Source organism: Populus nigra, chromosome 11, assembly GCF_951802175.1.
Source record: "Populus nigra chromosome 11, ddPopNigr1.1, whole genome shotgun sequence".
Taxonomy (NCBI): domain Eukaryota; kingdom Viridiplantae; phylum Streptophyta; class Magnoliopsida; order Malpighiales; family Salicaceae; genus Populus; species Populus nigra.
In genome coordinates this window covers 2,519,754-2,534,540 of record NC_084862.1, presented here as the reverse complement: position 1 = coordinate 2,534,540, position 14,787 = coordinate 2,519,754, and the positions used below count along the sequence as shown (strand labels likewise).

The window sequence follows — 14,787 nt, the reverse complement described above, 5'->3', positions numbered from 1 at the left end:
CATTCTTTGATCGCAACCACAAAACCAATCGATGCAAAATGAGATAAAAAATCATATCCCAAATAGAAGCTCCGCCATTTAACACCAAGTCATTTCTCACTAGCCACATACCCCAAGCTATACCATAAGAGAGATTGATCCAAAACTTCCTCTGGAATTTTCCTTTGGCAAGAGAAGGCCATTGAAAAATTAATTGATATAGCGACGCGACATAATCCATTTGACACCCACCAAGATAGGAAACGAGACCAAATTTTCCAAGTATGAATACATCGGACCAGAAAATGATATGAAGATTCTAGGTGGATTATGATGGATAACTTCTTGTTAACCACCCACTTTCTCCATTACTCCTCACTTTAAGGATGAACAACTAAAACTGCCCATCTATATTATCTCATGTGTTTTAATTAGTTTCTTTTACAAGTATAGATCTTTCCTATAACATGTCTTATCTTTCTTCTAATCCAAACTTTATAACTCTTATAAAACTTATTAGGTCCAAACTTATTTTAATATGGAAACATTTATTAAAGCATACTATTTCAACTTTTTGTTATCTTTTGACTTCAATTATTTCTCAAACTAATTTATTGTGAACCCCTAAGCTTTCCACTGCATGCTTCATTTTCTTTTTTCTTTTGTATAAAAGTCCAAACCTTTTAATCCGCTCCAATACTTTAAATAGTTATTTTAATTTTTATGTTTTGAGGTTTTTTTTTTCTTTCGTATATAAGAGCTCTTTGATTCTTTGCGCATCCTAGCAAATTTAGTCGCTTCTTTGTTAAGCCACCGCTATATATAGTTTATCATGTTTCCTTCGTAATGTGAAACCTTCTTTTCCTATCATTTTAGGTTTTTTTTTTGTTTGTTTTTGCAATTGCGAACTATATAATTGACAGATTTGTCCATTCCCATGATGAAGCATAGACAATGCCTCTAGTACAATCTTGTAGAGTAAAAACACAATATAATTGCGTGTTTGGGTACTTTTAGAAAGGAATTCCTTGGAGTTGGAAGCTTGTTTAGAGAAGAAGGATTCAAGTTTGGTAGGAAGAACTTGAGGCAAAGATGCTTGATTTTTCCAACTCATCGGAGAATATTGATTTCCAACCATATTCTTTCTTGGAAAATAATTTTCTTAGCGGGATCATACAGCATGTATTGCCACACAATAACATGTACCCTAATACTTTTACTATTAAAAAAAAACTTGTGGAAATTGGTTTAAATAATAAAATAGGAATGAAAAAGTAGTTTTCAACCTTAGAATGCTACTAGAAATGGGTGGAATAGAGGTGGCTTATAAGCTTTTTAATCTCTTTCCACTTGTTGCTACTAACGATGATTCACACCTTCACTAACAGGGCGTTTAGAACTGTCATGTTTATTTTTCTTTACAACTCTATGTGCTAGGATAATCTATATGGGTTGTCATCATGAAAAAGGAGGTTGTTTTAACGAGAGGAGTTGTATTCGTTGTGGGGTTAGTGTTTGGAGGCTAAACGAGGAAGAAGCAAAAGCATATCAATCCATTGGGTTTATTCCAGAGTGGATCGGGTCTAATGATGATCACTAATGGCGGATTTAGAGAGAAGAAAAGGTTGGTCATCAATGGGTTGGTATGGGTTATGGTGGTTGATTTGTCGGCTAAGAGTAGTGTGATGGTTATGTGATATTGTTTACTTGACTCTTTCTACTCGTGAGGTGGAATACTTGTGGTGTGGTGTTAGAAGAGAATAATATAAATTTTATTTTGAAATTTTATTTAATAACTTAATAATTTTAGTTGAATTTGTTTTAGATATAATATTAAAACTTTAATAACCAAACAGTTACAAGTTTGAATTTCACTATTCTTATTTATTTGATAAAAAATAAAATACAAGGATATGTGAGTTTATGCGTGTTTCAAGCCTAAAATAGTTTCACTTGAGATGATGTGTTAGAGAATAATATAAATTATATTTTGAGACCTCACCTAATAATTTAAGATTTTGGATTGATTCTTTTGACATGTGACAATGATTTTTTACATTTGTGTGTAGGTAAAGAGAATTTTAAAGATAATGCACATATGTCGAGACAAAAGCATAGAGATTTTTGTTGATAATAACTCTACAATTATTTTGGAAAAAAAACCCACTTTTTTATAAGAGAAATGAGCATGCAAACAACAGATATCCCTCTATTAGAGAGTGCATAAGAAAAAAAGAGGTGTGACTGAGTTATGTGAAGTTCATTAATCAAGTTACATATATTCTTACAAAGGTTTTGAAATGAGAAGATTTTTGCAAATTAAGAGCTTTGGTAGGACTTATCTAGAGATAGGTTTAAGGAAGGATGTTGAGGGTAAATTTATACTATAATAATGTTTTATGTATATATATAATTTAGTTCAAGTTGTAGCGGTTTTAACAACAAACAAACTGTTATTGTTTCTTAACTACCTAAGATTTGGAGCCATATCTGTGCCAAGCACCAAGCTCATTTCAACGGAACCGCGCATGCTCATTTCAGATGACATCTCCATAGCCAGACATTCCTTTAGCTCTCCCAAAATATCACTCATGTCCGGCCTTTGTGTTGAAGTCGGAGGCACGCAGGACAATGCTATCTCCAGAGCTTTCCAAGCACAATTAGTGTTGAATTCACCTTGCAGCCTTGGATCAATAATGCTCTGGATTTCCCCTTTTTCAATTAGAGGACTCACCCATTGAAGTATGTGAGTGTGGCCCTTATAGCCCCTTATTAAAGGCGGTTGACCAGTTATTAGCTCACATAGAAGAATACCGAAGCTATAAACATCACTTTTCTTATTTAAGTTTCCTGATGCTCGAAATCTGTATACAGAATATATTAATAATTATCTAGAAGAACGAACATTGTGTGATAAGATTAAAATTAAGTGTGAATACGTACTCAGGATCAATGTATCCGGGCGTGCCTGCAGGTACAGTTATGACATGCGAGTCTCCTTCGGTTGCGAAGGCTTTGGACAGCCCAAAATCAGCAATCTTGGCATGAAGGTTTTCAGTTAATAAGATGTTGGATGATTTCAAATCTCTATGGACTATTGGCGGTCTGCAACCATTATGCAAATATTCCAAACCTGCGAGTTCGATAATGCCAGTTAATCCAACAAAGTTTGCAGAACAAAAATGAAGAAAAAAAAATACTCAGGCACTGGAGTTAGACCTTGTGCTATGTCTACTGCAATTTGCAGCCTTTCCCTCCATTTCAACATATTTGTGCTATTTTCTACAGCCACAAAAACATATTAAGATAATAAATTAAACAACAAATTTGCAATGTGAGGAATGCAACAAGAATTATGTTTCATTACACATAGAAGTTCATCGATACTAGATGATTGTCAAAGAATCATCTCAATTTAAAAGTGTAAACTATTGAGTGAGGTCTTAAAATATGATTTAAATTATTATCTAACTCAAGTGAAAGCTCTATGGACTTGAAATTTGCAAAGGCCCATAATGAGATTCGAACTCATAACATCTTGGTTATCAAGACTTTGATACCATGTCAAAAAACCATCTCAACATAAAAGCTTAAGTTATTAGGTGAGATTACAAAATATAATTTATATTATTCTTTAATAATGATATATTTGTACGAATCTGAGTGAGAGTTTTATCCTAAAAAATTAAAGAATTCTATGTTTATAAGAGTAATTCTATAAATACCTAACAATTGCTCCTTCAAGTTCCCATTTGCCATGTATTCATAAACAAGTGCCATATTTTCATGCTCATTACAGTAACCAATAAGGGACACCAAGTTTCTGTGATGAACAATCATCAATAATTGGACCTGCATTTGAAAACACTACTTTGTCATAGCTAAAAGAAAAATATTTGGTGCACCTCTCATATCCTCTACAGGAAAGGAGAAAGCTAACTAACTTGTTACCTCTGCTAGAAATTCTTTATAACCTTGCCTTGAGGATTGAGATAACAACTTGACAGCAACTTGAGGACCATCTTTTAGGTTGCCAAGATATACTTTTCCAAATCCTCCTTCTCCAATAATGGTTTGGAAATTATTGGTAATGCTAACTATTTCAGTGTAAGTAAATGGTTGATTCTTTGATTTCAGTGACAATTCTTTTCTGGATAAGCCCATTGAGAAAGATAATGACACATTTAATCTCCCTGCAAAGGAAAATTTTGTTTTTTGATAAAGCCATAAATATTCCAATATTTTAATAGAGATACTAAAATATGAAATTGTATTTGTCATCATATTTACATGTCAAAACTATGTTATTACTTACTAATCACATGCTGGATCGTATTCTCATCTGCTAAGTTGCAGGAAGGAAATGAGGTATTGGGCCATATTAGAATTATCATATGAGAGGTAATATAAAAGTTGTTGGGCGCACATATATATATATATATATATATATATATATATATATATATATATATATATATATATATATATTGAAAATGAATGAAAAAACTGAAGTGCTTACATATAAGATAGACTCATAGAATAATATTCTATTAGGCTTTTAAGTTGAAGACGATGTATGATCATATATGTAAGCCATGAGATGTATATATCATCAATGATTTCACAGAAAACACAAAGCATCTTCTAAGCCAAAATTACTCTATGTTATTCTAGGATTTAGTTAACACCACTCAGAAAAGAGGAAACAATACAAAGAAGATAAGTGAAAGAGAAAGAATTCACCTCTTTTCAACCTCCAAAAGATAGTTATAATGCTAAGGAGGAGGAGCACCAAAACTGATATGACAGATGCAATAACTGGAACAGGAAAAATTCGCTGCTTCTTTTCACATGTATCCAACTTGCATAAATCCAGATTTCCATCCAAACTTGCATTAAGTAAAATATTGTCAGATGTAACTGAGAATCAATGATTACATAACGGTAACAAATAACCTAATCAGAGTGATCCTGGTTAGCTTTAGAAAGTTAGCAAGATCACTGTGAAATGTACGAAAGAATTGTATCAGTTACGTAATTCCTTAAACTCGTAATTCACTGTGAAACTCGTACTAAATTACGGGTTTGTATAATCTATTTTTTTGCTCTTATTTGTTCCTTAACGTTTAATTTCAATTTATGAAAAATTAAAACAGTATTCACTCCGTATGTAAGAAAAGAAGTTAGAGAAGAACCAAAGGAGTAGAATGATTGTTTCATTAACATATAAAGAAGTTGTAATTGTTGAAGATGATAACCAAACCTCAACTGCAACGGTTTATTGTTAAACTTTTCCTTGAGACTATGGGGAACTACACCTGTGAGTTTGTTCCCGCTCAGATTTCTGCAAATAGGAAAAACAAAGTCACCATGATAATCTTTGTAAAAACTTCTTGCGGTAAATACCAGAGCATGTTAACTTACAGGATAGTAAGATTTGGCAGCTGCGCAAAAGCTTCTGGCACTGTCCCTGTCAATTCATTGTTTGATAAATCCCTGAAAGAAATTGTGAAAAAAATAACAAACAATCACATTTTGCAACAGTTGGGAAAAACATGCAATAGTTGGGAAAAAAACAGAGGTTCTTCCTCCACTGATCTGAAGTATGGTCACGCATTTTTGCAACTTTGGTGGAGCCAGAATCCCAATCGTTGGCTTGGAGGATTTTGTCTAGAAAAGATGCATATAGGGAGAGTGGTTATGCTTCAAGCTTATAAGATGCATGAGCCCTCCATACACGTCTAGCCAATTTTCATATGGAATATTCGTAACATCACCTTCAGACTTCCATAAGACAATGTCTCATCATAGGACTGAGGTGCCCTCTAATTTCAAGGGTCTCGAACCAATAAACAATAGTTCTCTTCAAATAGAATGATGAATGTCTGAAGTCAGTAAGAAATTCTAGCAATGACTGTCTTTCCAATGCTAGATATCTAGTAGCCATTGCCAGGGTAGTTTATTAGGTAAATATCTAGTAGCCATTGCCAGGGTAGTTTATTAGTATTAAAACCTGTTAGAACTTGGTGATTAACACTTACAAGGATTGGATTGCTGTAAGGCTCAAGAGTGAAACAACTATATTCCCTGATAATTGACTTGAACTTAGATTCCTGCTCATAGTTAATTGTAAATGAGTAAGACATTAAGATACTAAACGCCATATCTAAGTGGATGTTCTTAAAAAATAACTTCCAGAAAATATTCCAACAATCATACAGAATTTAAAAAGGAACTCACAGAGAGATGATCCTTGGAGGATTATTATTGTTGCACTGCAAACCAGTCCACGTAGTAATTAGTGGCAAACATGGATCTCCTTGCCAGTCAACTCTATCTATTTTGTATGCTTTCTTGATGGCCATGATTGCATCAACTAAGATAATATAGGTTAGAAAGGGTGAGACGTGCATAACTTTAGATTTATAAGAGAATCGCTATAGACTGGGTAAAGGCCTATATATCAAAAAAAATCTCAAGCCTGTATTTTTGTGACGAGAATAATTTTTTATGATGAATATATATATATATATATATATATATATATATATATATATATATATATATATATAAAACTATCTCAATTAGCCATTAGGCTTTATCATTTGTATGGTGGCTATCAAACAATTATCATTTGTATGATTTTATAAGATTCCAATTGAATTTTCAGATTATAGGCCAACTGGTTTGATTAATGGTCTATATAAAGGTCTTGCAAAGATTCTTTCCAACAGACTCAAACATGTTAGCAAGGATCTTATTAGTGATAATCAAAGTACCTTTATCATTGGACATTAGATTGTTGATGGTTTTATGATAGCCAATAAAGTGGTTCATCATTTGCAAAGCTTGAGAGGACAAGGTATGATCTTGATGAGATTATAGGATATATGAGTTTGGGCTGGGGCTAAATGGAGAAGTTTAATATATGCATGTCTCTTTACTTCTTAATTATCAGTTCTTATTAACGGGTCTCCTACTAGAGAGTTCAAGGTCACACAAGGAATTCGTCAAGGTGATTCGTTATCTCTATTCTTGTTTCACTGTGCATCAGAGGTTGGTTTATTCAAAAGGGCTACAATTCAGATGATACATTGGTGTTTTTATCGGCTAGTCTGCAATCTTTATTCACGGTAAAGTGAACCCTTTAATGGTATGAATTATGTTTCGGTCTGAAAATTAATTTCCATAAGATTCAGTTGTTGGAATTAATCTTTATTCATATATTATATTATTACATAGATCCAACTGGAAACTCTCTCTTGAAAACTAGATAATGTTATTATACCTACGATAATAAATGATTTGAGCAGTTAGATGTGAGTCTATTATAACAATATAAAGATCTGCCTCAGATATATTACATGGATGACCTAGAAGATATATTTATAGACCAAATGGGACAAGTCTATGCCCAAAAATAAATATGGTAGCGTCCCAAGAATAAATATGGTAGCGTAAGATCAGAATAACAGTTCAAAAGTGTCATAATTTTTAATCCGATCATTGGATTGCTGTCAAATTTTTACAGGAGATTCCAGAGGTTGTTTTCCTTTGAAGTTGTTTCTATGTTGCTTTGTGAACCATTAGATCTTTAGATTTTGCAAATCTCGCCCCACGACACTGGTTTTACTAGTTTTTGTGATTTTTTTTTATTAGTTTTACATTTCATGCTATTTTTAATTTTATATTTCATTCTTTTGTAATTTCAGATTTTTTTATTTTTTTTTCTAGATAGGATAAGATTTCTTACCTAGTTAAAGTTCGTAAACCTTCTAAAAATACAAACTTTATTATTTTTATTTTTAGAGAATAAACTTATGAATTTAATGTTTATATTTATAGTCCCTTTCACACATAAATAAATTTTATATTTTTTATTTAGTTGTTATCTTTAGTTTCTGTCTGTATCACTAAATTGAAAAAAAACTACAGATTATAACTTTTATTAAACCTATTTTTTCAAATTATTGTCGCTAAAACAACTACATCACCAAATCACAGTGGAGGAAACCTCTTTCAAAAAAACAAAGAAAGGAAAAGACAAGGCCAGCCCTCGTTGTACTTACTAGTATGACAATCACCAAGTAATTTGCCATTAATCAGGCCCAGTAGTCTAGCAATTCATTAATGACGGTTATTATAGCATTCAACAGAATTGAAATAGAAAACATACCGTCTGTTTGGTTTGTCGGTGAATAAGGGAGTGGCCATAGTTTGAAGATCTCCAAGGCATTTAGGATAGGTGGAAGGTCAGACCGCAACGTTGCATCAATAGAAAACCTAACTTGATCTTCTTGAACTTGTGATATATTTGAACGTATGGTCAATGGCTTCAAGTATTCAAGGGTAAAGGGACCATAGTTTAAGCCATTCAAAGTAATGGTGAATTCTCGTAATTTGCCTGGTGCAGTCTGCTCGAATATTTCAGCAAAGTGAAAGAAGACAAGAAACTCATGTGGGAAATACTCTGGATACCATAATTTTTTGTTGTAGCTCAATGAATTAAGGCCATTTCGAGGCTTAACCGCTGTTCTCAAGACTTCGACTGGTAGACGGCAGGGATTATCACTGCCGATATTAATATTTGCTTCGGTGTTAATAATTGAAACTGCATCGTCGAGGTTGTCAAACCACCAGATGCGATCGTACACGTCATCTTTGTACCTGAATGCATTGGAGAAACAATAACACAAGTACTAAATAAAGTAGTAATATTCTCATTCTCCAAATTTCCTATTTCTTGATGTTCATTGATTCTAAGCACTATTAAAAAACTATTTACATATGAGAAGAAAAAACAACCAATGAAGATTTAATGATCAATAATCTATCAACGTAAAGTATATAATTTAAAAATATTGTATGCCTCCGTAAGGGGGGGGGGGGGGGGAAACACATATCATTTGGCACAAATGAAAGAGATTTGCTAGCTATCCCTCGCCAACGACTGCTCAACTTGCTGCCCAAAACTAAAAGTATTAAATTCATTTTCAGAATTATTGACTTGGGGGAAAATTCTGGATGAGGGTTGAGAAAGTTAACTCCAAAAAATCATGGTTTAGAAGTGGAAGAGAAACAAGAAAAATAAAAACAAAACATCGATCTGTCAAAGACTACAAATGATAATCATTCTAAAAACCATAATAAAATACAATATCCCTAAGGTATACAGTGAAATTATAGATATTTATCCAAAAGAATATTGTATATTATACATAAACTTCCTCCTTATATTTAAAAAGAATTACTGTAAAAACGCTCACTTATAAATTCTCAAGCTTTTTCAAAACGGTACCTATATATGATGAGAATTTTTATCATATCTTATGGATGAGGTTGCACATGATTTAGTTACAAACGATAATAGGGACAATTCACCTGTTCATCGTGGAGTTTTGGGTTTTATTGCCGCCAAGGTCAGCTCGCACCTCAGGAAGCAACGATCCACTCATACTTCTATACGGGGAATCATCATTCATGAACCGTAAATCCAATCCATTGATGAAAGGAACTCCGGAACCCGTATTTACGAGACACACATAAATGGTATCAGTTACTGAATAATGAATATTAATGTAATATTTCCACGGCGTATCTTTGACAGGCTGTACTGTTGTCCAATAGTTTACCCCGAGGTATAGATCAAAATTTATTTGAGCTTGATTCTCAGAATCGTAATTTCCATAGTAGAAGAAAGCTCTGACGAGATAGTTTTGGTTCTTACCCTGTATGGGTTTCAATGTATAACAATTCCTTTTACCTTCAGGAAAGGTTCTCAAGCTATTCATCATATCCCCAAAGTAAGGAATTGTCAAGTGATGCTCTGGTGGTACGATCATATTCTTGCCCGTACTAATGAAATCTTTGTCGGTTTTGTAAGATATTCCAGTATTCCTATCCGTATAATCTTCATCCGCCCCACAATCAATGCTGATGCCTTCAAAATTTTGGTTAGAAGAGAAAACCGAACGATTAGACTGATTATCTCCAACATATTGTTATTAATTACGATTTTTTTTCTTAATAAGCCAAATTTTCATTAAACCATGAAGAGGCGAAGCACCAACTTGAAGATCAGGACAGAAAATAAGAGCAAGGAATTATAGAAAAATGCAGACCAAGAACTTGAAACAGAAATTTTATGTAGTAGCAATCGATCCATACGTTCATGAGTTTAATTATAAGAAATTGTTTTCTTTTTTTGGATGATTCATGGGGAAGCAGCAGGATACTTCTAGGGCATTAAACAATCACTAGCATTTAATTACTATTTCAGGAAAAAAAATGTTGGAGACAGATAAGATACATTTTCTTGTACTTTATGATTTAAAAATTCACTTCAAAACTATTCTAAGAATAAATTTATTTTATATTTTTTTTTCTTTAATTTTTTTATATTTATCCTTTCTATCACGTTACACATTACCAAGTCAAAATCATGCCAACTCAAATATTCGCACCAAGTGGACTCAAGTACTTGCCTTAAACAACATGGACCCGTCAACTACATAAATTTATTATATAAATTAAGTCTCATGCATAGAGATATGCTATCAGATAAAAAAAATCAATAAATTTTAACTTGGATTTTGATTATCCTGGATTCACGAAGTTATAAATCAACCATAACTTTTTGACTAATTAAATCATTTAAGTTTTTCCCGTTTATTTTTCTTTCAACTCAGGCTGGTGAGGTCATGTATCAATTCGTCATGTCAATCCCGAGTTTTATATCTACGACCAAAGATCCGAAGACTTTCAGGAGTCTTTTTTATGATGCTTTTCAAGTTTTCAGTCATTAAACACCGTAACAAATATGTAGTGATTGGTTGACAACAGTTGTCAATAAATAGATTTGACCGCAGCTTAGCTGGCAGGTGAGTATTATAAGAGTGTTGTTTTGTTGCTTGCCCACGACAATGATTGCAAACATTGTTATTTAAACTTTAAAGACGCGAGTTTACTTGCGGAGTTGGACAATTTTATAAGATTAATATGTATTTAATGTATAAAATTAGATTAAAAACTTAAAAATCAGTAAAATTAAACTTAATTTATGTAAAATTAGTAAACTTAGTCTGTTAAGTTTGATTTTGGTCTTCAAATATTTGTTGACCTGTTTTACAAGATTAGACATATCTTTCAAACCGTACATCAGGTCGAGTTAAAATTTTACAAGAAAATACTAAACACATGAAACTAAATTGTAGTAAAGTTTCAGGTCAAATAGAACTTGAAAACATATGAATCTTGTTAAATATATCAAATTAGACATTTATGTACTATTTGGTACATATCTGAAGTTACATGTTGGATTTTAATGTGATTCAAGTTGGACTGGAAATTAGATATCTCAAGTTTTTCAACTATCAATGGTAAGTTTAGCAATTCATTCAGACGAGAGTGAACAATATGTTTAAAATCATTACTGAAATCTGTCAAGAATGAGAGAAAATTAGAGTTTTGGGCTACAAGAAGAAATTTTATCATGAAAACTTTATTTTTATTATCCTATTTATTTTTTTATTTATTGTTGAATAATTAGTTTTAATTTTAGTTTGTTCTAGTACATTATACATTGTTTAGGAACTTATTTTATTATTGTATTGTGTTAGTTAATTACTAATTTATACACGTTAACTTGCAACCTGAGTCCATTAAAACTTATTGTGATGGGAACAATTAAATTGTCATAAGATTTTTATGTACTTGCTATCATTCAATGATTTGTCCCTTGTATTAGAAAATTTTGTTTTGAGATATTTTATTTTTTCATGTCATTAATTTCTTTATTCATACTATATATCTCTCATTTTATTTAGATTTTTCATTAATTATAATATTATTGACTTTTTTATTAGATATTAATAAATTTTAATTTAATTTCTTAACTAAAATTATCAATATATAATCAATTAAAAAAATTACTTATTCAAATTTATATTTTATTTTTTATGTCATATAAAAAAAATATATGTTTACAATCTTGATTGCAACCTTTACTGTTGAAAGGAACCACTCCTCTTTGGAATTAATTTCCGTTAACGTGTCATTTTAGAATTAACTCTCCTAAGAAGAGACAAAAGTGAACCAGACAAAAGTGGAAGTCCTGTATTCAGAGGCTGATTGGAAACATTTTTAAAACCATATTTAAAAAAAAAAATTTAAATAATTTTTTTATATTTTGATTTGTTGATATTAAAAATAATTTAAAAAAATAAAAAATATTATTTTAATATATTTTAAACGAAAAATATTTTAAAAAACATATGTTATTCCACTCTCAAACAAAATGTTTCGATGCTATTCATAAACTTGTAAATTTGAGATTTTTATATTCATTTTTAATTTGTTAGGATGTTGCATACAGTAAATATTTTTTATTTTTTATTACTAGTTACTAATTAATATTTTTTATTTTATATATTAAGAATTTCTTATTTGTTTAATTAATTAAACTTTATTACTTTTTAGATCAAATATGTGTTTTTTTTATATTATATATTAGATATGATTTATATTATTTTTTAACAAAAACAAGTGCTAACTCTCTTAAAAATAAACTAAGAGACTACTTGGAAAATGATCTCACCAACTTAAACTTGGAAGATGATAGTAAAGGATGTATGATAATTTAACTTAATAAATTTAATTTTGAATGAAATTCAAATTCATGATTTATTTACAACTCAAATTTAAAGTTTCAAGTAATTAGAAAAAAAAAAATCAACCATGGATACGCGTTGCATGTAAAATACAAATAATTAGTATAGACTTAGAACTTAAGCATTTTTTTTTATTTTACCAAGCAGGGTGTGAGTAATTTGGCTAGGAGAAACTAAGCGAAAAATATACTTAGCACAAATCAAATTACAGCAATTTGATGAACCAGTATTCTAGTCTTAAAGCTAGCAGAAGTACCTGGGTTTTCTTCAGCAAGCTTTCTTTTTTTATCCTGCTCAGTATTTTTGGCAGCAAGTTTTGAGTTCTGAAACGTAGCTGAGAGCAAAAGGAGGATCACCCATACTTTTATATAAGAAAGCAGTATTTGCCCACCATCCATCCTTAGTCTTGTTCTGGCGATTTTAGTTTGCGTTGTGAGGGAGTTTTAAAAAAAGAAGTTGTTATGAGCTAACAACGCAATTTGAAGTGTCAAGAAAATTTGGAATCTGAGAATTTAAATACTATGAATATTCGTACTGCACAGTTTGTGAGTGATGAGAACGCCAACAAGTCTTTGTATGGACAGCTATGCAGCAAGCACCGCCGAGTCCAGGACTTAAAAGTCTTTGTATAATTTATTTATTTTTTGTGATAGGTGAAATAGCATAATGAATTTATAAATTTAAAATCCAACTCATTTAGTTTTTTTAATCCCTGCGATTGATATATCAGGTTCAGTTAAAAAAAATTATAGATATTGCAAATATCTACAATCAATTTACATTGCTAATTTTCATGAATCTGTATTTAGAGATGGATTCATAATAGGTATAATAACATTTCAATATTAGATCTAATTTTCATATCTTATATGACCATTAAATTCTAATTATCTCCTCTCTCCTCACTAGTAAAAAGACAAGCTCTTATTTGTTACGTTAAAAAAATATAATTAAAAGTCGATTAACAAGATATGTGGAGCCAAAACATTTTTAAATAAAATAAAAATAAACATTCAATCTATAAACTATCAAATATAAAGATAAAACAAATATAGGATATATAGGTTGGGTTAGGCTGATCAGGTTTCAAAAATCCTAACCTATCACCCATCACGTGATATCATTTTTAGATTTTTTGACCTACTATCATCTATAATATTCATATTATTTAAATTTGATGGGTTGGGTCTCATAAGATAATACAAATATTATAAATAATCAGGGTTTTTTGAACACTCCTACTATCAAGTGATGCTTTTACATCAGAGTCTAAGTGACAAAGGTCATGAAAAGATTAATGTCTTTTAAAAGTTGGTGAAAGAGAGCTAGGGGATTGTGACTGAGGGTTTGAGTTTCATAAACACTTATAAAATAAGTTTTCTTGTTAGGTTTAAGGACCATAAAATGGTTGATTATCACAAATATAGAAGGAGGAAAGCCTTTGAGGCTATGTTGTCTGTATTTGCAAGGATACTGTAAGAGATATCAGAGGTTGGCAAAGAAAATGCGAGCTTCCATGTTAGACCTTTTTACCAAATGGCTCATGGATATTTATATAGTCATGAATCATATCAACTTGTTTAAAGATAAGGCTTTTAGCTCATTGTTAAGGGAAAGAATGACATCAGGGGGCTATCCCTATGTAACACTTCATACATTCTCGTGTGGTTTTTTTTACTATTTTCAATGATTGAGTACATAGAAATTTGAGTAAATTTTTTTTTTCTATATATAAAGAAAGTCCCAAAATCTTGTCGTGATTATACGACGTCGCAACAAATCATTTTATTGGATGAAGATAGTTGGGAATGATGTGGGTAGGAAGAATAATTTTTTTTTTATCTTTTATCAGTAAAAAAAAAATGAGAGTCACCCTCTAATATTTTAACTACTAAAAACCCTAACTAGTCTTATAATTCGAGTAAGGAGATTATTTGCGTAAAGAAAAGATATTAACATCCCTAATATGTTTTACCTGAGATAAATTGTATTGTTTGTTTGTTTGATATAAACTAAAAAAATGTTGTCTTTTCTAATTGTTGGTTTATTTAAAGTTGACGAAAAGTCCTCCTCGATAAAAAGATCTTTATCTTATCAGGGTAAAAACCTAATCATTCTACTAACAAAATGAAAATAAAAG

The 14,787-nt window shown here is 31.1% G+C and overlaps 1 protein-coding gene across 2 annotated transcripts; it reads right to left on the bottom strand.

Annotated features, from left to right (window-relative positions):
* Positions 1-2,205: 2,205 nt before the first annotated feature.
* On the bottom strand, positions 2,206-13,197 carry LOC133706379 (probable LRR receptor-like serine/threonine-protein kinase At1g05700). 2 transcript variants are annotated; one of them, XM_062131904.1, is made up of 13 exons: positions 12,904-13,196; positions 9,361-9,919; positions 8,156-8,646; positions 6,220-6,355; positions 6,021-6,092; positions 5,404-5,475; positions 5,243-5,323; positions 4,723-4,868; positions 3,931-4,172; positions 3,705-3,831; positions 3,199-3,261; positions 2,923-3,112; positions 2,206-2,843 (listed from the first exon to the last, which is right to left on the bottom strand). In XM_062131904.1, exons 1-13 carry the CDS (start codon positions 13,043-13,045, stop codon positions 2,447-2,449), a joined length of 2,718 nt encoding a protein of 905 aa, XP_061987888.1. In that variant the 5' UTR covers positions 13,046-13,196; the 3' UTR covers positions 2,206-2,446. The 2 variants fall into 2 exon arrangements, with proteins under 2 accessions (XP_061987888.1, XP_061987889.1); XM_062131905.1 differs by lacking the exon at positions 6,021-6,092 and having other exon boundaries at positions 12,904-13,197.
* Positions 13,198-14,787: the final 1,590 nt, after the last annotated feature.

Bases quoted from the DNA above. Each gene is read 5' to 3' on its own strand.
- LOC133706379 (XM_062131904.1), bottom strand. From the start codon at position 13,045: ATGGATGGTGGGCAAATACTGCTTTCTTATATAAAAGTATGGGTGATC. The intron at 5,476-6,020 runs GTAAGTGTTAAT...AATTTCTTTCAG, and splicing joins CTTACAGCAATCCAATCCTT to GGATTTATCAAACAATGAAT. The intron at 3,832-3,930 runs GTAACAAGTTAG...TTTCAAATGCAG, and splicing joins ATAAAGAATTTCTAGCAGAG to GTCCAATTATTGATGATTGT.